We start from the raw sequence: 24,652 nt of genomic DNA on the forward strand, positions 1-24,652 counted from the left end.
TTACCGAGACCTGGCTCGGGCCTGAAGGTGATGCTGTGTGGGCTCAGGCCCTGCCTGCCGGGTTCTCGGTGAAGGACCAGCCCAGGTTAGGTGGGCGGGGGGGGCGTGGCCTTGATACATAGGAACACCGTGTCCCTCACCAGGAACCACATCCGACAGACGTCCTATTTCGAGTGTATTTACCTGACCCTAAAGGCGAGGGACAGTCTAGGGATTCTGTTGGTGTATCGGCCACCCCGTGCGCTAACGGACTCCCTTAATGAGCTGACACAGCTGGTCGCTGAACTGATGCTGGAGACGCCCAGGCTACTTGTCCTGGGCGACTTCAACATCTCCCTCACGGCCAGCTATGTTCCACCTGGTGCAGCTCGCGAATTCATGGATACCATGGCGGCCATGGGCCTGTCCCAGCTGATTCTGGGTCCTACGCATTGTGCGGGTAATACTCTCGATTTGGTCTTCTGTTCAGATGCGGAAAATCCGTGGGTGGAAATATCTAATATTTCCCCCCTGCCATGGACGGATCACTTCCTGGTTGAGGCGAAAGTCAAGGTCTCTGCCCAGATCCCTCCTGGGGGTGGTGGACCTATTAGGATGGTCCACCCTCGAAGGCTAATGGAACCCAAAAGGTTCCAGGAAGCCCTAGAGGGGTACATGGTTGGTAGTGACGGCGACTCTGTTGATGCCCTGACTGGTATCTGGAATACCGGTCTTTCAAGGGCTATACACAGTATCGCTCCCAAGAGCCCTCTCAGACCCGCTTCCAAACGCAAGCCCTGGTATACGGAAGATCTCCGGGCAAGGAAGCGGGAGCTGCGACGGTTAGAGTACCGTTGGCGGAAACACCTTCGCTTAGACGACAAGACTCTCCTAGCCCAACTGTTAAAGGACTACGGAGAGGCGATACGAGCAGCAAAGAACTCGTTCTATGGTGCTCGTATCGCGTCCGCGGAGTCGCGTCCAGCAGAGTTGTTCAGGGTAGTCAGGGAGCTAACTCAGCTCCCTCCTGCCCTGAACCAGATCCTTGAACCTTCTAAGGCCTGCTGCGACCAATTTAACAACTTCTTCGCGGATAAAACTTCTCGGATAAGCGAAGATCTTAATGCCGACATTCAGGCAGAACCTCGGGTAGAGGCATCCAGGGCCTCCGTGGACCTTATTAAACTGGATCGGTTTGAGTTGGTAAGTACCGATGATGTGGACAAGATCCTCGGAAGTGTTCGGAAGACAACCTGCTCTCTCGATCCCTGTCCCTCGTGGCTAGCAGCCCAGGGGGGTCCGGCTGTAACTTTATTGTTGCGCCGGATTATTAATACATCTCTGAGGGAAGGGCAATTTCCAACTGATCTTAAATTGGCCATAGTAAAACCTTTATTGAAAAAGCCCTCCCTCGACCCCCTGGTGTATAATAATTATCGGCCAGTATCACTGCTGCCATTTCTGGGGAAGGTGATCGAGAGGGCGGTTGCAATCCAGCTTCAGGGGGTCTTGGATGAAACGGATTATCTGGACCCATTTCAAACTGGCTTTCGGGCGGGTTACGGGGTTGAGACGGCCATGGTCGCCTTGGTCGATGATCTCCGTCTGGGCATCGACAGGGGAAGCGTGTCCCTGTTGGTGCTCTTGGACATCTCAGCGGCTTTCGATACCATAGACCATGGTATCCTTCTGGGGTGCCTGGCAGAGGTGGGAATCGGGGGCACTGCGCTCCAGTGGTTCCGGTCCTACCTCTCCGGGAGGTCCCAGATGGTGCAGCTGGGAGACGTGTGTCCGACGAGAGGGCCCTTAAAACTGGGGTCCCTCAAGGAGCCATTCTGTCTCCCATGCTATTTAACATTTACATGAAACCGCTGGGAGAGATCATCTGGAGACATGGGGCGCGGGGTTATCAGTACGCTGATGACACCCAAATAATTTTCTCTATGTCTCTGACTGATGCAGTGACTGAGGATGGCGTCTCTCCTCTCGTGGCCTGTCTGGAGTCAGTAATGGGCTGGATGAGGGAAAACCGACTCAAGCTGAATCCAGAGAAAACGGAGGTACTCGTGATAGGTTCCCCTGGTCCAGGAATGGCGGTGGTTCCACCTGTCCTGAACGGGGTCACGCTCCCTGTGAAGGACTCCGTGCGCAGTCTGGGGGTGCTTCTTGACTCGTCCCTTCGCCTGACTGCTCAGGTGAATGCGACGGTCAAGAGCACCTGTCATCAGCTTCGGCTTATTCGCCAGCTGCGCCCATACCTGGCCCAGAGGGACCTTGAAACTGTGGTACACGCCCTGGTAACCTCGAGACTGGATTTCTGCAATGTACTCTACATGGGGCAACCCTTATACCAAACCCGGAAGCTTCAAATGGTGCAGAACATGGCAGCCAGGCTGGTCACTGGTACGTCCAGGGCCAGCCATATAACACCGGTATTAAAAGATCTCCATTGGCTGCCCATTCGCTTCCGGGCGCAATATAAGGTGTTGGTGATGACCTATAAAGCCCTAAATGGCTTGGGCCCAGGATACCTGAAGGACCGCCTCTCCCCATACATTCCGCCCCGCACCCTCAGAACATCTGGGCAGCAATTACTTAGGGTTCCCGGGGCGAGATTGGCCTCCACCACCAGGAGGACATTTTCGATCGCCGCCCCGGCCCTTTGGAACATGCTGCCCATAGAGCTCCGCTCAGCTACCTCCCTGGCCCAATTCAGACGGGACCTAAAGACCTTTCTGTTCTGGACCGCATTCCCTGAATAAGGTCCTATAAGCCTCCTCCGCCGCACTGGCAATGGGACTGGCTAACCCTGGGGCCTTTTGTTTTTATGTTTTTGTAATTGTGTTATGCTTTTATTGTTATTATTACATTGTATTGTATTTTAAATTGCTGTAAACCGCCCTGATCTGAAGGAAGGGCGGTATACAAATAAAAACTTTATTATTATTATTATTAAAAATTAAACATAAAATAACACTTCAGCACAAAGAGACACTGGTTTCTACATCCTAATTTCCTTCTGAGGTCCAGGTTAATCTACTTCATAATACAATAAAGCATATCTTAGATGGCTAGAACTGAAGTGATTAGTGTATCATCATGTGCTAAAGGTAAATATTATGGTGCCAAGCTCAAGGATCTGTGGATGAAAAGCTGAGCAGATTAAGAGTCTGAACACTAAATGGAAAGCGAACTTGGCAAATCAAGCCTTCAGATACTGAGATTATTACATGCTCCATATAAAGAGAAGCATTTGTTTGAACAACCATAGGTAACATTTTTGTCATACTATTATGTAGTTCTGATAAGTGCAGCTGCTTGGTACTTTAATTCAGAAAAATAGGTGTGAGATTACTTAACCCTCATAACCACCACCCTTCTTTTCACAGCAATACATAATCAGTAGGTGCATAAAAAAAATCAGCTACCACAATGTGATTTTGTGAATGGCTCATTCTACATATTTCTAAACACTGCCCTGGGGTGCCACATATTACATGCATTGCAAAAAATTAAACCTTTGGACTGGAGAGAATGCTACTCTATTTATTAGTGTGCATCATTATCATTTTTCTGTTCACCAGCTCTCCTGAAACAATTGTACAATGAAAAACTGGTTCAGCAAGTTGTTTCCTCTGAATTTGTTCAAACGTATTTGGGAATTACACTGCAAACTTCTAATTAATTTATGAATCTGTTAACATATGTTGGCACAGATCCATCCTTCTAGATGATGTAGACATAACACTGCATTGGCACCACAGCATTTTGAAGGCAGGTTTTCTGCTTTTTTCAGTGAATGGATTTAGGGTAGCCAAAAACTTATTTTGGGTCCATACCTCCATCTTCACTGATTTATATTATATTGGCCAGTACCAGCATTGCACAAAACACTCAAACTTGTGTCAAAATAAACAACCAACCATGCTTTTGTAAAGAACGTTCTGCTGGTGTGTTATTTTAGTGGGATACAGACCACTCAAAAAGGGCGGTCTGCCCGCACCTTGTTTTGCTGCCCGAGGAAGCTGCAGTGGACAAACCGTGTGTCTTCCTCGCGCAGCAAAAAGCGGGTTCTTTTTGTGGCACTGTGACGTGCAGATGCTAAATGTCCATCGTGTCAAAATGGTAGTGCCCATCTGTACAGGGCAACGCCATTTTGATGCCCTCGTCACGTGCGAGGGGCATCTGGAAGCATTGCCCCTCGCACATGACAAGGGTGCCCTATAGCGCCCGTCTGTCCAGCACCTTAGGTTCCCTAAAGTCCAGAGGTACAAGCAGGGTTTGGGAAAAGCAGATACACTAGGGACCACACTGCAAACACGCAATGGCTAATGGAGCACACCAAGGAATTCCAAAAGAAAATAAGTATGTGCTTTGTAGATTATAGCAAACCTATGACTGTATCAATCATGAAAAGCTATGGAACTCTCAAAAAGCCATGGCAGTTGAACTACATTTGACAGTTTTGATGAGAAATCTGTACAGTCGTTCCTCCAGGTTCGCAGGGGATCCGATCCAGACCCCCTGCGAATATGAAATTTCATAAATAGTCAAGTCAATAGGGCAATGGGTCTTGAATATTTCCCCCTCCCCTCCCTCTTCCCAGGAAGGCTGCGCAGCTAGGAACATGGTGTTACCGGCTATGCAAGGCCATGCCAGCTGGAAAAAGGGTCATGCCAGCTGGGGCTTTCTGAAATGTTTTCATCTTGTAAGCCACGCTGGGTCCCTTCCTGAGAGAAAGGCAGCATAGAAATGAAATAAATATTAAAAGTAACTGGGAACTAGAATCTAACAGCACCTTGTGATCCCAACTCTGGTTCAGAAACAGAACTCCCATTGTGCATTTCCTTTCCTGGACTTAGTAGGGTGATTACTTATAAGTGTACCTGGGACAACTTATCTGAAGTTAATGAAGGAAAGCATGGTTCAAATTCCTTTGGAAAAGTTGCTGCATTTACCCCTCCCCCACTCCATACCCCAAATTTATGCACCAGAGAAAATAGTAGTAGTTACACATGCATAATGAGTTAGCTATCAATAATGAAATCTGACTGACACATTTATTATTATTTTTACATCCCACCCTTTCTTCCAAATTGGTTCAAGACTTCGTAAAATTTATATACGTTTGATAGTATCTATTTTGTTTGGAATTAAATGTCTTTTAATTTCCATGGACTATTTTGGTCTACCTGTGAGAAGGTAAGATCAATTAAATCTAATGAGATGTGGGCATAAATTCTAGAGCACCAACTAGGAAGTCCTACAAAAGTTAATGTGATTCACTTCTGAGTCAGTATGCTTAGGACACCACTATTTTATGTAGTGACATTTGTCACAAGTTCAGCTGAGGGGTCCCTCCTGCCTCTATGAGGTTTCAAGCTACAAGTCCTATGCGAACTTACTTAGGAGTAAGTTTCACTGAACTCTATTTACTAGAGTAATTTCAAATAAAACTTGCATAACCCTAGGCCTTCCAACAACCTTATACGTCTACTTCAGAATATGCCTTAACAAACTAACTTTAGAGTAAATGTACATAAAACTGCATTGTACCTCTTAAGTTCTTAGTGCTCTGTTAAAGTAAGTAGAAAGAATCTGATCAGTGTTGTTGGGCTAGATCCAAATCAATTGCAATCCACAGATTTCCCTGCCTCTACAGATTCCAATGTCACCTTCCATGTTATCTGGAGAACCGTTCAACACCCTATGGCAAATGTGGGGGTGAGGGGGTACATGGAGCTGCAAGAAAAGGATTAATCTTTAGAGATCAATTGTTCCCCCTTCTACCAGTTGGAATGTCCATTTTGTGAAAGATTGACTCCTACATCTGTGGACCTAGTCCATGAATTACATTAAACAGATGATTAAACAGAATGAGGAAAAAGAAGAAGTCACCTAGGGAGCAACAAACCACTAAAGCAACTACTTTAAAGCTTTTATTGTATCATAGTAACTTCAAATGTTGTGAAACAGTTTTCTACAATTTTGAGCTTCTCTTCTGAAAGAAGATTCTCCTGCTTCAGTTTTCCAATCAGTACTTCTAGAGATTTGAGTCTATTCAGTGTTTTCCTCTCCTGTACTTCCAGAAGTGCTATTTTGGAGTGCAGCTTTGCAATTTTTTGCCAGAGTTGTTCCTGGTCTGTGTCTTGCCTACAGTATGAATGCTCTGTTTGTAACACATCAGTGCTGCTGCAACTGGTGATGCACACAGATTGTTCAGCCTGTATATTGACAAATTCCTGTTCTGCTGGTATTAATGATCCCTCTAACAACAAGGGAGCACTTGAGGCTTCAGAAGGAACTATAATGGTGATGACAGACTCTTTACTTCCACCAAACTGTTCTAAAGCTTTTGACACAGTGTGGAGCAACAGTGAATTCTCATTCATTTCTTGCACCTCCACCGAACAGCCTGCAAGGTGACAGTCCAGTTGATCAGATGAAAGCTCATTGACTGGTACTGCCATGTTATTAAATTCCAGAAAGGCATCCAAGTGTTCAAGATGTGTAGCTTGCAAAACAGTGGCTTTAGAATCTGAACCAGGTTCCAGACATGAGTGAAGAGCAGGAACTGAAGATTGCAAAATTGTGGTGGCACCATTGACAAGTTTCTCTACACAGTTACTGTTTTCTGGGGAACTGGAATCATGAAAATCAGCTGCAATCAGCACAGAGCCTTCTTGTTTCACCTTCTGTCTAACAGAATTATATGGATCTGTAAGATCACTTTCAACTTTGATTGTATTTTGAAGTAGTCTTTCTTGACCTGATGACATGGCTGTGATTATACAAGGTGACTTTTTATACAGGCTTTCTTCTGTTATAGTATTTCTCTTTGGTGAGCAAAGCTTACAAGATACATTTGTTAGACTTGTGTTGGCATCTTGTATATCTTCCATTTTCTTCTTGAAAAGTCCTTTTTCCTAGAAGAAATATGTCTTTTGATTAAGAAGACACCAAGTATAACACACTGCAGAGTGAATCTTTTACCGACTCTATCTAACAGTACACTTTTATGTATGTTTTCTGAGAAATAAGTCCTGCTTTGATCAGTAATACTTATCTAATGAGTGACAAAGGAAGTAATTAACTTTCTGCTCAAAGTGAATTTAAACTGTGCCCATAACCAGCCTTTCCTCTGTGACAGATTATCTATACATAGTCAGTGTGGTGTAGTAGTTTGAGAGCTAAACTACAGCTTTGAACGAATTCATGTTCACCCATGGAAACCCACTAGGTTCAAGAAGAAGAGCCCTCCGTCCATGGCAACTGTCATCTTCTGGCCTGGGAGTGAGTGAAAAGGCTGGCCCATCTCCATCAAGAAGAAGAGTGTATTTTTTATTTTTATGTATTTTATATTTATGTATTTTTATTGCTGTAACCCACCCGGATTCCTTGTGATTGTGCGGGCTATAAATAAATCATTTATTATTATTATTATTATTATTATTATTATTATTATTATTATTATTATATAGGTGACATTGGACAAGTCACAGCCTCAGAGGAAGACAAATCCTGAACAAATCCTGTCAAGAAAACCCTAGGATAGGTTCACTTTAGGGTCACCATAAATTGGAAAGAACATGAAGGCACACAACAACAAATAATTTTAGGTTTGACATGAAAATCACTGAATATTAACTAACTATGATAACTATATAGTTCTGTAAAAACAAAAAATATTAAATAGGCTAGTTTGATACTGTTTAAACTTGTTTGTTTTTTTCGTTTAGGAAAAGCTTTAAAATAACATTGTTGCATACCTAATGTAATTCTGCAAAAGGACTGATGCTTCATCAGAGAATACCATGTGCCAAGTTTACTGTTGGTCAAATGCTACCTTGGAGTCATATTTTAAACAAGCACAGCATTCAAGACATGATTTTAGGATGTTTTGGGTTTAAAAACCTGTAACTTTATATTTTACCATGCAACATATATCGCATGTCATTCTGAAGAATACCTCAACCCTTGTTTCTAAAGCTAGGCATTTGTGGACTTTAGTTCAGTTTATAGTTGAATGACAGATTTATGGCAACATGGCTGGAATGATATCCAAGGTAATCTTTGAGTACAACAAAGTATGTCAAATTTTAGGTTTCAATAATACAAAACTAACATATATGTCACACTTTAAAACAGAACCTCCAAAGAATTTGCTAAAAGTTTTGGTACAGTAATTACTGTTACAGAGTTAGTTTTATTTAGAGAAACCAATACCCAATCAAGATATATAAAGAAATTGTGGGATGTTACGAAAAACAAAGTATGGGGGAGCAGACTGCTGGTTATTTCTCTGTTCTTTTTTAGGCTGCTTTAGCTGCAGGACTGGTACCTTCTTTCAATATAGAAACATTAGATACCCCCCTCCCCTGGTCTGCTGCATATTCTTTTTCTCAAAGCAATCCATATTCTTACATTCTTTGTTGTTGTTGTTGTCATTATGTGCCCTCAAGTCGTTTCCGACTTATGGCAACTATAAAGCATCACTGTGCTAGAAAATTCAGCAGCAGAGGGAGAGCCCAGAGGCAGCTGTGTGCATTTAAAGAAATGGTTGGCAATAGCAACATACAGCCAGTGCTGCCCAGCCCTGTTTATTTAACTTAAAATGTGTTGCAGCTCTCCCACCTAAATATAGGAGATGTAAAACTATTGTTCTGCCAGTGATATCAATTAGGACATTTATAAGGGTACATTTTCCATGAAAAATCAACCATTTTATTTATGTATATCTGTACTAACTTTTTTTCCTGATGGCAGTCCTCAGTTCAAGAAGCCCGAGTAAGAATTAACTAAATAACACTATACTGTATTATTTATATTATTAAACAATATATGTACAATTGCACAAATTATAACACCACTATCCAGGCCTTCCATGTAACACTACCTATAAAATAGGCTCCACACAGGAACTATTAATTATAGAAATTTCAGTTCCTAAACCATACACATTGTTGCCTATTAGTAATACAAACATTTCTTCTCCACATCTCAGATCTATGAAAGAAGGGGTCCTGGGGTTGTTGGCAGGAAGGGAGAGGAAGGAGAAAGAAGGAATGTGGAGAATGATCCGGTGGTTGCAGTGGCTGCTACTTCTGCTTCTGTCTATAAAACATGGAGGTTGATGCTGGGGCTGTTGAAGAGGAAGGGATGGTGAGCAGACTGACCTATTTCAGCAACAGCTAGTGCATAAACTTGTGAATAAGCAAAATTGTGAAAGGGAAACCCGTGAACGTGGAAAGCCCATTGTATTTACTCAACATGTTAACATTAATATTCTTTTTCAGTTTTATTTACCAAGTGGAAATCAAGTCTGCTAAATTGGAACTGACTGATGTAGAACAATGCAAAGTTTTCTAGAAAACTGTTCAGTGGTTAGTGCAAATATGACTCCTGTGAAATCCCGGCTTAGCTACCACACAGTTTAAGAAAATCACCTGAGCTGGTTACAAAACTCTTCCTAAATCATTCAGGATACTTGTCTGCTATCCTGAATAATTTAGAAACAGCTCTAACTCTGATATTGTTGAATTCAACAAATACACCTACAGACTTCCAGGCAGGAAAAATGGCAAAGTGGCATTTCTCCCTAGCATCCTGAAGCAAGGAGAGCTTTCACAATGAAAACATTGACCAGAGGGACAAATGGCTGATGAAACTTGCCCTGGACTAAAGGGGGAGCGAGGGGATTGCCCCTGTGGGTCTGGGATCCTTGTTACTTGTGTTTCATCTTGAGTAAATGCAGAAGGAACAGAGAGAGATCAAGGGAGCTACATTTTGCCCAAGCCTAGCCATGAAATGCTGCTGCTCTGATCTGTGGATCATCTGACAGACTTAAGTTGGCAACCTGCTTTCTTAAAACTCAAACAAAATCTTGGAATTATGTAAATGAAGAATTCGTGATTAAAATGGAGGGAAACCCTTTACAAAACACTAAGAGCTGAGTAATGTTGGGAGCCTGACAAAAGACTGCTGCTTGAAATGTTTAAAGGAATATAATTATGAATTTAAGAGTGTTTATTTTTGTGGATGAACTGCATTTTTCCATTACTTATATGAGTGAACTGAATTATAGTAAGGAAAAATTCCATTGGGAGAAAATGAAACCATTATTTCTTTGAAGCTGATAAAACTGATTGTTAACTAGGCAGCAGCAAGAGATGTCTGACTGTTAATTGTTTAACTGCTGGATTAAGAAAGACTGAGCTTTCCCAGGATTGTTTTACAACAGTTGTTGCAGGAGACATCTTCATTAAGAGATGAAGAATTCCCAAAACTGATGAAGAGACTGTGAGAAGATAAGCAGAACTGTGAGGGATGAATGACAAGTGGGGAGAAATGTGGGACTACTCTGGAAATGATTGGGATTGAAAACCTTACGAGGAAACAAATTTAAATTGAGTAATGGAGGGATTATCTTTAAATTGAGGATAATAGGCTTCAAGACATTTTAGAGGATAAAATGAGAATTATAATTGATGTACAGGTAATCTAAACAGATGGTACTATAAAGTCAAGCTGACTGAATGAAAAAATTAGCTTGTAAGACATGGGAGTGGGGTGGGAAAAATAAAATGAAAAAGGAAGATACTTTGCCTCAGGATAAGGATCTCAAAACAGCTAACTGGAAAGAGATGGAAATAATAATAAGAGGTAAAGAAGGCAACCTAACAAGATTGTGGTGAGGTAGGCTAAGGTTAGGATGGATGAAGAAGAAAGCAAGAGGTAGATTCAAGATGAAACAGAAATAAAGTTTGGTGGAAATAAGACTTATGAGATTTGGTTATTAATATAACACTATGAGAATGTGTATATGATTTTGAAAAAAATCATTTTTAAAAAATATAACATGATAGAAATATTGGAGGTATTTGGGGGGGGTAATAATGGAATATAAAGACAGAATGGATTTAGTGATGCTATATAAGATTTCAAATAGTTTTAGACAGTAAGGATTAAAAGTATGTAATCATGTTAGTAAGCAGCATTTAGTACTTAAAATGAGGAAAATGGAATACAGTGGTCCCTTTACATTTGCTGAGATAAAAGACCCCTGTAATGTGGGGAAAACCACAAAAACCTTTTACCTGAGAGAAGACCTGACTAGGAATCTCCAGTTCCTCCAGGGTAACTCTATGGTCAAAATCTGCCAGAAGTTGATCACAGAATCATGCTAGAAGACCCACAAAATCCTAGAGAAGTATTCTCTCTAGGAAGTTTTAGGTTCTCCAGCAAAACTCTATGGTCAACCTCTGGCAGAGTTGCACTCGAGGAACTAGAGATTCCTAGAGAGAAATATTAATCAGAACCGCAAATAATCAAATCCGCAAAAGTCAAAGCTGCAAATGTGGAGGGCCGACTGTATTACTTACTACAATGTAACGTGATGTAAGAGTCTGTATGTCTGACAGGAATACAATAATGATTGACATCTTAATGTTAGATATGTTCACCTTAGGATGGAAGAAAATATTTTTGTTTGATGTGAAATAATGAAATAGGGGATGGAAAGAAGAGAACTGTCCGATGTTTATTTTGGGGCTGAGCAGATGGGCAAGGATAGCACAGGCTGAGCCAATGCTATCTTGGCCCTGGTGGTCAACCAGGTTGGTTCCCAAATCAGCATGGGGAGGGACGGGTGTTTACACACCTTTTCCCATGGCATCCTTGGACCAGGAACTTGCACATGTTGCACTGTCTCTCAGACTGGCAACTCCACCCCCCCTCCCCAATCGCTTAATTTGATGTGGGAACAGGGCGCCTGGTATGAGTCTGGGTCTTTGGTCCATGAGGACAAGCCCTTTGAGAGGGGTATATAATGTTATAAGCCATTTAAAGGAAGAATGGAAGTCACTCCTTTTTATTCTTAAATCTCTCTTTCATGTTTTATTTTTCAACGCATTTTCTCTCTCTTTATTTTATGTATTTGTAGAAATTTAGTGTATCTGAAAACTGTTAATAGGAATATTATTTTTTTAAAACACACACACAAATACTCCAAATACCACTGTATCTTTGTCATGTGACTTATTTCCGACATGCAATGTATTATCTTACCTGATTATCAGACGATGAAAAGATAGTTGGCACAGCAGTTGTTTTCAAATATCGAATCCCCCACCGCACATCAAGGGAATCTGGTGTGAAATGGTCGCTGCAGAGTACCTGATGCTTACTGGGAGTCCAAGAATCACGTTTCATATTCCGTAACCATTTCTCTAACCTTTCTTTATCGTGAAGAGGAAATCTGCTTCAAAAGAGTTGTACAAAAACAGTATATTATGTTTCAGGTGAAGAACTGTCTGCAACATTATAGCTTTCCTATGCGGAGGGATCTATTCAGAGTGGAAAACATTCTCTTAGAAATATTGAAATTTGGCAAGATTAGATTTTGGGGAAAATTTACGCTTTAGATAACTGATTAGCCAAGTGGCAGGAGGGCACAAAAATACTGTACTAATTTAAGTGGCTTAGGAATGACTTGGGTATCTAAGGAACACTTTATCCTATAGCAGGGTGGAGAACTGTGAAGGAGACAGGTCCAAAAATAACAACAACAACAAAATGTTCTTCTTATATAGTCCAGTGCTCTTCTTCTTATCTCCCTGGGTTTAGCCCTGTTACATTTATTTCAGGGCTGAACTTTGCAGAAACTTGTGTACAACTGTTTATGTGTCAGAATCATATGAACCCAGCTATGCATATGTATGCTTTGACAACAATAAATTACCACTTGCAAGACTGCCCTGATGGAGTGTAAATCCACACTGTTTCTGTCAAATGGAATGTACTTTTAAGGCTTAGCAACTGAGCAATATGCTATAAATTGGCAATATGAATTAAGTATTTTGTACGTGAGTGTTTTACTGTATATAGACGTATTTCTTGGTGATGGGGATTTATACAGTCACATTCCCTGATAGTAATATCTTGCTTTATTATGCTTTCATACCACCCTTTATTCAGGGAGTCCAAAGCAGCACCCAAGGTTCTCTCTCCACCCATTTTATCCTCCCAGCAACCAAGCAACTTAGTACCTTAAGCTGAAACAGTGGTTAGCTGGGTAAGAATTTGACTGAGAGTATATCCAATGTATTATCTAGTCCTTTAGAGACTGACTGCTATTTAAAAAGCAAAGAGCTGAATGCACCCATGCCTTGGGAGGGAGGAGAGAAGCAATAAATGCATTCTGCTCCTATTCTTGGCTGTCTGTTTTCATTCTGATAGGATGAAACTAACTGCATCCCCTGAAATATGCAAAGATGAAGAACTAAGGTTTATGACATTAGGTGTGTGAACATATGTATGCATAAAGAATGAATGATTGTTGTTGCTGTTGTGTGCCATCACATTATTTCTGACTTATGATGACCCTAACACACCCTATCATGGGCTTTTCTTGGCAGAATTTGGACGTTTGACATCGCCTTCCTCTGAGGCTGAGAAAGTGTGACTTACCCAAGGTCACCCAGTGGCATTCATGGAATTGAAACCCTGGTCCCCAAAGTCCTGGTCCAGCCCTCAGACCACAGAGCCAGGCCCCTTTCACACCTCACTGTATTATAGCATTATGAGGCCATTTTAACTGCCATGGCGACATGCTACAAAATCCTGTGGGTCTGTACTTTTGCCAGAGTCACCAAAGGACACCTCTCTGGCTAAGGATGCCTTTTTAGCATTCTTTTATTTATTATGGATGCCCAATTTTATTAAGGTAGGCTTTTTAACATAGTAATAATATTAATAATAATGACAGAGTGGCTTGTGTGTGTGCTTTAGTTATGTTTGTAACTTCCAGTATGTTTTTCCATGTTAATTTTATACTTAGATGATTGCAAACTGTTTTTAAAGCCTTATAAATGTTGTTTGCGCCTCTTGTGGTCCGCCTTGGGCCCCTTTCTGTGACAAAACATAACTGTTTTAGTTATGTTGGTAACTTCTGGTATGTTTATCCATGTAAATTTTACACATGGATGATTTTTAACTGTTTTCAAAGCCTTTAAAAAATGTTTTTTCCTCTCTTTTGAGCCACCTTGGGCCCCTTTCTGTGGGAAAGATGGCATAAAAATTGAAAAAAGTAAACATAAATTAAAATATTAATAACTGTGTGTCGTGGTTGAGGAAAGTGCCTCCTCACTACGCAGCGCCTGACTCGAAATGTCAGGAGTAAACTCTTCTAGAACATGGCCTCTTAGCCTGAAAAACCCACCATACAATATAATATTATATAATAATATTATATATATATAGAAATATAAAATCCACTCCTCTGGAATAGGAGGGCCTCTGGTCAGCCTTGACTCCCAAGCAGCAGTTGTTGTGCATAAACCCATGCTTCTCGGTCATGCTCAAAAAATGGAGGACCACTGTGGAAAAGAGAAGGTGGGAATGGAGGACATGTCCTGGGAAAGGAGGAAGCCACCCTGACTGACCATATTACCCTCTTATAGTGCTCCTCTTCCACTTGTACTGCCCTGGCTGCCTCCTGTTGCATTCTGGGGTTTGTAGTCCAGTGAGGCCTGAGAGCTCTCTGGCTGAGAATTCCAAATGCCTTCCCTTGAACTACAAATCCCAGCATGCCCCAGGAGGCAGCCAAAGCAGTTAATAGCCTTATAGTGCTACTCTTCCACTTTGGTTGCCTCCTGTTGCATTCTGGTTTTTGTAGTTTAATGGGAGGCATTTAGAATCCTCAGACAAAGAGCTCTTAGGCCTCACTGAACTACAAATCCCAGAATGCAACAGGAGGCAGCCAGAGCAGAACAAGTGGAACAGCAGCACTATAAGGGCATTATTGCACTACGCTGTTATAGTCCTGCTATTCCACTTTGACTGCTCTAGCTGCCTCCTGTTGCATTCTGGGATTTGTAGTCCAGGGAGGCCTAAGAGCTCTCTGGCTTAGAATTCCACATGCCTCCCCTTGAACTACAATAACCAGCATGCACCAGGAGGCAGCCAGAGCAGTTAATATCCTTACAATGCCACTCTTCCACTTTGACAGCTCTGCCTGCCTCCTGTTGCATTCTGAGTCTTGTAGTCTCAGAATGCACAGAGTTCCGTGGCTGAGCATTCTAAACGCCCCCTCCTTAGACTACAAATCCCAGCATGCAACGGGACGAGGCAGCCAGAGCAGTTAAAGTGGAAGAGCAGCGCTAATAAAGAGGGCAGTGCGGAGATCTAGTAAGAGAAGCGCCATTAGACAACCCCAGCCCTTTGGCCCGGCTGCACTCACGGGTAGAAGCTGAGCCTGCGCTGGTCGCGGGCGCTCTGCCCGGCCCGGTTCCGGCAACAGGTGGCTGCGCAGTAGCGAGGCATGGCTGGCTGGCTGGTTTCCTAACGCCACCAACACTAGCGGCGACAACAACAACAAGCTCCTCCGCCACTTCCACTTCCGGTGAGAGGCATGAATCCCCCCTATTCCGTTCCTAGAGGAGAGCCGGAAGAGGCTGCGGCGCGCGTCACTCGCGAAGGGCCACGCCCCCTCAAACAACCGACTTCCACGCGCGCGGCACGTGACGCCCGGCGACCAATCAGGGAGCGCTTCGTGGAGGAGCAGCGCCCGAGGCGAGGTTATAAAAGGAGGGGAGGGAAGGGCGAAGGCAGCAAAAGGAAGGAGGAGCCCTTGAGAGAAGGAAGGTGAAGAGGGACTCTGTGGTGAGTTGGAAGAATAAGAAAGAGGACTCCCAATAAGAAGGGACTGGCTCTCTTTTGCAGTAGCAGGAGAGAGGTTACACAGTGCCATACCTCCAGCACCACCATTATTATCATTATCATTATTAAGCTTTATGAATTTGCCACCCCTCTGAATTTGCTATAGCTTGGTCTCTTGAATTTGTTATTAACAGTTTAATTGATTTTAGTTTTTTTAGGGGAGGGTGGGATATTGGGATGTGGGATTAATATGTAGATTTTAATGTGTAAAGTGCCTTGGTTGTCTCTGGCGGAGAGGTGAGACATAAAGAAAGTTTTCATTTTATGATATGTCTCCCAGAACTACAAATCCCAGGCACCCCGTAGCCATTGAGCCATGGCAGCTCAAGCGGTGTCGCACTGCAATGTATAGCCGCTGTGGCATAACAATTTTGGTGCTGGACTATGGCTCAAGAGTTGCGCTAGATTACTACATTGCACTCTTATAGTGCTGCTATTCCACTTTAACTGCTCTGGCTGCCTCCTGTTGCATTCTGGGATTTGCAGTTTAGGGAGGGGCATTTGGAATTCTCAGCCAGAGAGCTCTTAGGCCTCACTGGACTACAAACCCCAGAATGCAACAGGAGGCAGCCAGAGCAGTCAAAGTGGAATAGCAGTGCTATAAGAGTGCAGTGTGGTAATCTCCCAGGAGTCATTTCTATGACCCCAAAGGCCAGGGATCAATTCCCAGCCCGGCCACAGATGTCCATTGGGTAACCTTGGGCAAGTCACACTCTCTCAGCCTCAGAGGGAGGCAATGGCGAACCCCCTCTGAACAAATCTTGCCAAGAAAACCCTGTGACAGATTCACCTTAGGGCTGCTGTAAGCCAGGATTGACTTGAGGGCACACAACAGCGAGGAGAAGATGAGCCACATATCATTATTATGTTATTATTCACAGCCGGCATCCGTAGTTTTTTGTGGGCTTTTCGGGCTATGTGGCCATGTTCTGGAAGAGTTTGTTACTGACGTTTCACCAGCGTCTTCAGAGAATGCTGGCATGGAAGAGAGTTGGTGTATAGAATTGTACAAGCCATTGCATTCCCTGTTACCATGTGTGGATGTGAGAGCTGGGCAGTTAAGAAAGAAGATAGGAAGAAAATCAGTTCATTTGAGGTGTAGTGCTGGAGAAGAGTGCTGAGGATCCCATGGACAGCCAAAAGGACAAACAAAGGGGTCCTGGAGCAGACCAAGCCGGAAATCTCCTTGGAAGACAAGATGTCAAAACTGAGGCTGTTGTACTTCATCATGAGAAGGGTGGACTCATTGGAAAAGACAATAATGTTAGGAAAGGTAGAGGGGAGTAGAAAGAGAGGAAGGCTGCATGCCAGATGGATGGACTCCATTAGGAGGTAATGGGGATGCGTTTGCAAGAACTAGGCAGAGCAATGAAGGAGATGTCTCATCCACAGGTTCACCATGGATCAAGATCAGCTCAAGGGCGGTTAGCAACAAAAAAGTTTGGTCCCACCATGAATTGTCCCTACATTCACTTCACCCAAACCATTATAAAGTAAATAGGTTATTAGTAAATTACTTAGACTCTTTACTTCTGGGGAGGTTAGGGTCTTGAAAAGTGATGAAGATATTTCAAAACCACTTTTCTGGCAGTCCCATACTTGATTGATTTGGACTTATGCTTCTCAGGCCCAGTTTTCCCAGACTGTAAAGCGGGGTAACTAGCTTCGAATCTAGATTATTTTCAACATGGAATATTATTGTGTATACATATTGAACCCTTATTGGATTCATGATATCGTTTGCCCAGTCTTGGGTTTTCTTTTGTAGGATAACACTTTGCATTGTGGATTGATAGGCCTGCCTGAGTACCCATTCCTTCTTGCCAGCCCTGCTCTAGCACTCACCCACAGGAAGTATAAAGGTTATGGCATGTACAGACAACTGCAACCATTTGTCTGGTGTAGCTGTGTATGTTTAACCACCAGTTCCGTAGTGGAATAGAAAGAGGAAGAAGCTAGGAGTCCTTTTCTGAAATTGTACTTACTCTGGCATTTAGCTTGTCACTTGTCAAGTTTTTTTTTTAATTATGATGAAATCTGTATATATCTATATCACCTGAATACATTTAACTTGCCTGGTTATAGGAGCTAAGTAGGTTTGGGCCTGGTTGGTACTAGGATGGGAGACAACATATATGCACAATTAGTTTACTTTTACTGAACTGAATATGCTCTTATGTCAGTGATCCTGTGGCACTCCAAGTATGACTAAGGGACGAAATAGACTGCCCCAAAGGGGTGGCATGACGCCACCCCTAAGAAAGCCAGGTGGGGGCTGTGGCAATCGTACGCTGTGGCCCCAACCCAGCTTTTTGCTGGTGCAAAAAGAAGTGGCAATTGTCACTCCTATTTGAGCTGGCAAATGGTGCAAAAAGAAGTGGCAATTGTCACTCCTTTTTGAGCTGGCAAAAGCTAACTTTCTGGCACAGCCACAGCTTTGCAGTGTTCCTGCGATGTGTGTATAAACTCCACATCACCAGAGCGCTGCAAAGCTGGTGCATGTGTGGTCAGGTGGCGGCATGATAGTGACTTTGGGGCAGCATCAGAGCATGCATTGTCTAAATACCACGCTCTAACGCTGCCCCGAAGCCAGAGCAAAGGGGAGATCTGTTTTGCCTGTAAGTTTGGATCCTACTGTGTAAACACATAATTTGTATAGGAAAAGTGTTTCTGCAAAATAGTCTGTGTGATGATTCAAAAGTTTTCAGCAAATATTAGGAAAGTAGTCTTTTTTCTTTTTTCTGTTAGTTACACGTCCTTCCCTAGATAAACATATAGCTGTGTGCTCAGTTACCTCAAACAAGTATAGACTGTGTCTTACTAAATGATCAGTACTACTATGCTTACTACCAGACTTTTTGTATGTTAGCATCGATGTTTTAGTGGGGCTTATTGTCTGACAACTTTGTAACTTGATGTGCTGTATTTTATTTTTATTTGTGAACATTTTCATAGTTCCTCTTCACCTCAGAAAGCCTACCTAGAATTATTTACAATACCAAAATACCAGACACTTATACAGAGAGCTAGAATGAATGGGTTAAAGCACAAACTGAAACTAGCAAGACTTACAGTTTATAAAAAAACCTGACAAAATAAATGTATATTAGAGTCATAATTATCCCCATCCCATGACATGACATTGAAGAGGCATGTTGTCCCCTTTAAAAGACTTCCATAGTCAGGGTGGTGGTGACAGCCTTTTGAACATGCTCCTTGGAAGATGCAAATCCGCCCCCCCCCCCAAAAAAAAACCTCACAAACAAACCCAGACCTGTTACGTAGGTTCATCTGTTGTGTCTGTGATTGGAATTTGTTTTCCTGATTCCATGCTGAGTAAACCTTTATGATTATAATAGTCCCTTTATAACCTTTATAATAGTCAGCACCTTGAATTAGGCCTGGAAATGAACTGAAGAACTGGTGCAGTTTAACCAAGATCAGTTTAATATGGTCAGAAAAGTAGTCCCCAGATATTTTTCTGGCTGCAGCATTTTCTAATCTAAACCTTTTCTGAGGCAGTGAATCTGGACCTTTGGAGTGCACATCTGTCCAAAGCACTGCTGCTGCTGGTGCATTGTTGCAAATTAGTAGTAGTAGTACTCCTTGTCTTAGTTAAACCTCACTTGCTGGCCCACATCCAGTCTGTCACTGCAGATCCCAGTTCAGAGTCTCCTCAGTCTCCTTGGCATCAGCTGCAAAGGAGATTAAGCGCTGGCTGCCAACATGTTGATGGCATTGAACTCCAGTGACTTTTTCTAGTGGCTTCATGGATGTATGATATCATATGAAAGAGAAAAGAGCACCTTGAAAACCCTAAAGGCCTGTAGGTTAAGGAGTGTGACATAGCTCCACCATCTGAGAATGTCCAGCTAGATGGGATTGGAGGTGCTATTAATAGTACCTCCAAGCCTAGCAACCCAGGACTTTTGCAGTCCTAAAACCAGACTCAGACTTGGAAGCATAGAGTTGAATTTCTACTGCTCTGTTGACTTTTAACACTTTATAGCTGTTGCATTTGTTATTACTTTTTAAAATGTAAATTAGAGATTGGCCATAAGAGGGTCGCTTGCTGAAATGCATGTCTCCAGTAGTAGACATGCTGTCTTCATTTCTGTCTTAAACAGTGGTGCAGTCTAACTTTGAAACCAAAGAACACATTTTTAAAGGAGATAGAAAAAGCATGTGTCCCGGGGTCCATCAAAGTTGCCAACCCCATTCTAGTTTTCTTCCTCTATCCAGTACTGTTCAGGTTTAATTTACTACTCTTTTTGAACACACAACCAGGGGAGTGCCTAGACTTGTCCTCTCTGCTTTCCTCATGTGTTTTTTTGCTTTTCTGATGTGAAAAATGACACATCTGAAGATAGTTTCCTGTTTCCTGGAAGCTCTATGCATAAGTAGGAATCCTGGAATGTCAGGAATTTTGCTTCCATGGAAAGCTTTCTCACATAGCAAACTTCTGTTCAAATCTATCTTTAGAGAGCTTTGACAGGGAAAAAAGGGTTGGGGTAGAACAGAAAATTGTGTGGAAAGAGAAATGAAAAGTGGTGTGTGTTGATAAAGAAAGTTTGTTTGCTTCCAATTCATTTCTGCTGTGGTCTCTTTGAAACAAGATTCAAAACAGGCATGTTTAGGCTTGTATTGTAATTTGCATATGTGGTCTGTGAAAGTGGTACTGGTAGAGATGGGCTCCTGTATAGATTCTGAATATGTTCTGAGATGAGTATCTTAACAGGCGTTGACAGCTGAGAACAAATGATCTTCTAGCCTGCCCTGTCCCATGGTTTCTAGCTGACTTATAGCAGTCATCAGTATCTTTCTGTCCTCAGAGGGTTCATAATAACTGCTACGTTTTGATAGTATAAGAACATGAAGACATTTTTTAAAAGTAAAACAACTCAACTTGGTGATGTTTTCCATAATTTAAGAAACACGTTTCCTCACATATATTGCATTCTGTTATCCCCTTTTTCATGGAGTCAGACCAGAACATCACAATGAAAAAGAGAATGTTAAATTACATTTAAACCAATCTTGAGAACAAGAGTAGGGTATGGTATAGCTCTTCCGATGTGGTTGGACAGCATCTTCCAATAGCCCTAGCATCATAGTCACTGCTGAGGAATGCTGGAATGTAGTCCAACAAGGTCTAGAGAGCTATGCTTTTTTCATAGGTTTGCCCTTGAACCAGTTTTCTCACACCCTCTGTAAAAAAGTAGTAGTTTGTAGCTAGCTGCTATAAATAGCTGAACAATATTGGTTGATAGTTGTCATAATAGATGGACATAGTATTCATGGCAGCTCACAATTGCATTTATGTATGTATGTATGTGTGGGTTTGAGAAATATTTATCACAACACAGGCATATAACATTTGCTAACTCTTGTAGTATAGGCTAGATTTATATTTACTTTTTCAAAAAATGGAAAAGCAGCATCAAAGAAACTTCAGATTAATTCTAGTTTAAAAGATGCACATTTGTCCCTTTTGAGATCATTTCAAGCCATATCAGTGTAGGTTAGCATGCCTCTTGTGCATAGATATGAAATGAATTGTTATCATACGCACAAGGTGGCTTCACAAATTGTAAGCTTTATAATTAAGGTCACCTGATACTTCCTAGGTTCCACTTCTGCGATGTTTAAAAATAAAGACTTCTTATATGGGAATGTAAAAACACTCCCATTATGGGCTAAATTGAAGGCATCCTCCATTTTTAACCTTTCCCTGATTGTTATCAGTTAATATAAGCTTTCTAATCACAATATAGTATTTGGCTTGAAAATAATACGTATGTTGGAAACGTTCTCATAGTCTTGCCAAAATGAAACACAACTCCTATTAATTCAAGAAATAGTGATCTAAGCATTGATGTGCATCTGTAATGTAGATTTACAAATTTATGTTGCAGGTTGTTTTTTCAATATACTGTTAAAATTGTTGGTTCTGCAAGGGCTTGTTTCGTGAAGATAAGAGTTTGTGAGTTAGACGCAAAGAGAATTAGTTTGAAAAAAATCTTGCAGGTGGTTGTACAAAAATGTAAATGTAACCACAAGAATTTCAAGGAATGCATGTCAGATCATGTGAATTCTTGCTGCCTAAGAAGGTAGTAGAAAAGTAAAATCTGTTCTTTTAACTGTTCTCTATATGCAGATATTAAATTAAGCAAATACTTGGATAATTGGACATCTCTGTTGCAAAATAATAACTGGATTGTTTTTTTCTCCTTAGGCATCTTACCATGGCTACTACACACTCTATCTTCATATTTGCACTTTGTATTTTAATGATAACAGAATTAATACTGGCAGCAGAGAGCTATTATGACATTCTTGGTGTCCCCAAAAGTGCATCTGATAGACAAATCAAGAAGGCATTTCACAAACTAGCAATGAAATACCATCCAGATAAAAACAAAAGTCCTGGAGCAGAAGCAAAATTCCGAGAAATTGCAGAAGGTAAGTAGAATCCAACTATGTTTTATTCAGGATACATTGTTATGATAGGTATTTCCAGATTGTGAACAGAGAAATAGGGCTAAATGAGAGCCAGTGTGGTGTAGTGTTGTGTGCACTGGACTATGACTCTGGAGACCAGGGTTCGAATCTCAGTTCAGCTATGGAAGCCTAGGTCATGCACTCTCTGCCTATAAAACCCTATGTTAGGGTCATCATAAATAAGAAAACAATTTTGAAGATACACAACAAGAAAATACTAATCCCTCTTTATAAAAAAGCATGCTCTTTTTTGGATAGCAGTGATGCTCATCTCTTACATATGGATCTGATAAGTACATGGCTCAAGGCAGCTAGTGAGAAATGAATATAGATTCTTACTTTGTAATGAAGGCAGAAAAAAAGTAATCTACCTGAATTATTCTTTGAGTGATCTTTGGAAGCTGCTATAAATAGGCACCTGATTATTTAGTTATTTACCCTATTAATTCATGAGATGATGATGTAAGTCCAGCATAAGAATGATAAGGGCAAGAAGAGGTAATAGTAAAGATCTAGAGAGATCTCTTAAACATATTTTTTAGAACAAAACCTAAGAGTTCATTGTGGGCATCTTTGAAACTGAATTTGCAAGTACCAATGAAGTGATCAGGAAAAGAATAGCTGTGGATGTGCTTGAGTACAATATTGGGCTGCATTCTTTATTCCACTCACTAGCATTTTCAGATTCAATCCTTTCTGTTGTATCCTTGGCATGGATTTTTTTTATCAAAGCTAAATAATGTAGAGTCCTCCAGTAGGCTCTGCTAGATAGTTTCTAGCTTTGTGGTATTGTTCATTCCTGTGAGAACTAAGCCATATTGCCTTCAGAAGGTGAGCTATAAAATTGCAACCTGAGGCAGCCTTGTAACTGAGATACTTTCAATTTGAATGTTAATAATTTTGTTAAAAATAATGTCACTTATTTGGCTATAGCTCAGTAGTGGGGCACTGATTGGACTTACGGTATGACTACATATAAGCTGCCCCCTGTTTCTGCCTATGTACCCTAATATTGGTTTCATAGTCATTCTGCAGTATCTTTAATGCACAGGTCTGCTTCACTCTTCTTATATGAGGGCCTTTAACTGAAAGTTGATATACATGCAAAAACATGACCTTTTTCTGAGCTGATTCCATCTGCTAGGATGTACTTCTGTGTGAACATGAGATTTTTAAAAATGTTTTTCCCCTTGTTTTTACAGCATATGAAACATTATCTGATGAAAATAAACGTAGAGAATACGACCAGTTCGGCCATGCCGAAGGAAGAAAAAGCAACAGCAACGCGTTCCAAGACTTCAACTTCAATTTTGATGACTTGTTTAAAGACTTTGACTTCTTTGGCCAAAATCACAACACGCAGTCAAGGAAACATTTTGAAAATCACTTTCGAAGTCATCAACAGGCTCACAGCAGGCAAAGACGTTCTTTTCCAGAATTTTCATTTGGAGCAGGACTGTTTGACGATGTATTTGAGGACATGGAAAAAATGTTTTCATTTAGTGGCTTTGACAATACACACCGGCAGACAATGCGGACTGGGAGCAAATTCCATGGATCTAGTAAGCATTGCAGAACTGTCACTCAACGCCGAGGAAACATGGTTACTACATTTACAGACTGTTCTGGGCAGTAATACTTCGCAATCTGTATTCTACTGTCTGCCCTTAACTACTTTTTCTTCCTGTCTATTGCTGCAGAAGCACAGAAGTTCTTCTGTGAACTTTGTGAGATTTATAGCTTAATCACTTTAACTGCTGGAAATAAGCTGTAGCTAAACTGATACGTAGTACGAGAAGTGCAACAAAGCAAAGATGGGTTGACATTAATTTATTCCACTGCACTTGGTGTAAAAATCTCCATGTGACAATGTTAGGGTGTGTTTTTAATAATATAGGCTGCCAGATTACCTCACTTACTATGTTTATACTTCACATTTGGTGAAGTGCTGAGTTGCTGGTAGATTAGAAATATTACCAGGCTCCCATTTCTATAAAGTGTTAATCTGTTCAATGCTTGTGTGGTCTGATTTTTAATTAGCACAGTGTTTACCTACTGTAAACTGAAGTTGTGTAAGATGTGCATAGTAACTTTTAAAAAAATGCAGATTTTTTTTTTTAAATGACATATTTTGTGTGATTCAGTTTGGAAAAGTGAACACACAAATCTTGTTGTTAGGCCCTGAGTAGAAAACATAGAAGTATACTATTACACCTGGCCAACATTTCAGGTTGCTTTTCAATTCTCGCTCACTTATTGCAAGTTTCCTTTAATTGCATCAGTGAGAATGGAAAGAAAAACACAGCCACAGCTGCACCATGTAAGTCAGGGATAAGAAACAAACAGCTCATAATTTTAATATACCTTTTTAACCAAGTTGAATACTTAAATCTGAAGTACATTTCCAGTGCAGCAGCTCAGCTCAGGCAGTTTAGAATTTGAAGTATACCATGTT

At 41.4% G+C, this 24,652-nt stretch overlaps 2 protein-coding genes across 2 annotated transcripts; one reads left to right on the forward strand and one right to left on the reverse strand.

Moving 5' to 3' along the window:
• Nucleotides 1-5,905: 5,905 nt before the first annotated feature.
• THAP5 (THAP domain containing 5) lies at nucleotides 5,906-15,419 on the reverse strand. Its single transcript, XM_089519257.1, has 3 exons — nucleotides 15,218-15,419; nucleotides 12,046-12,235; nucleotides 5,906-6,905 (listed from the first exon to the last, which is right to left on the reverse strand). Exons 1-3 carry the CDS (start codon nucleotides 15,298-15,300, stop codon nucleotides 5,919-5,921), a joined length of 1,260 nt encoding a protein of 419 aa, XP_089375383.1. The 5' UTR covers nucleotides 15,301-15,419; the 3' UTR covers nucleotides 5,906-5,918.
• On the forward strand, nucleotides 15,393-24,210 carry LOC149313533 (dnaJ homolog subfamily B member 9-like). Its single transcript, XM_089519258.1, has 3 exons — nucleotides 15,393-15,639; nucleotides 21,932-22,158; nucleotides 23,400-24,210. Exons 2-3 carry the CDS (start codon nucleotides 21,942-21,944, stop codon nucleotides 23,831-23,833), a joined length of 651 nt encoding a protein of 216 aa, XP_089375384.1. The 5' UTR covers nucleotides 15,393-15,639; nucleotides 21,932-21,941; the 3' UTR covers nucleotides 23,834-24,210.
• The last annotated feature ends 442 nt before the right edge of the window (nucleotides 24,211-24,652 follow it).

Source organism: Sceloporus occidentalis, unplaced genomic scaffold (genome assembly GCF_023333645.1).
Source record: "Sceloporus occidentalis isolate IW3139 unplaced genomic scaffold, rSceOcc1.0.p SCAF_4, whole genome shotgun sequence".
Taxonomy (NCBI): Eukaryota; Metazoa; Chordata; class Lepidosauria; order Squamata; family Phrynosomatidae; genus Sceloporus; species Sceloporus occidentalis.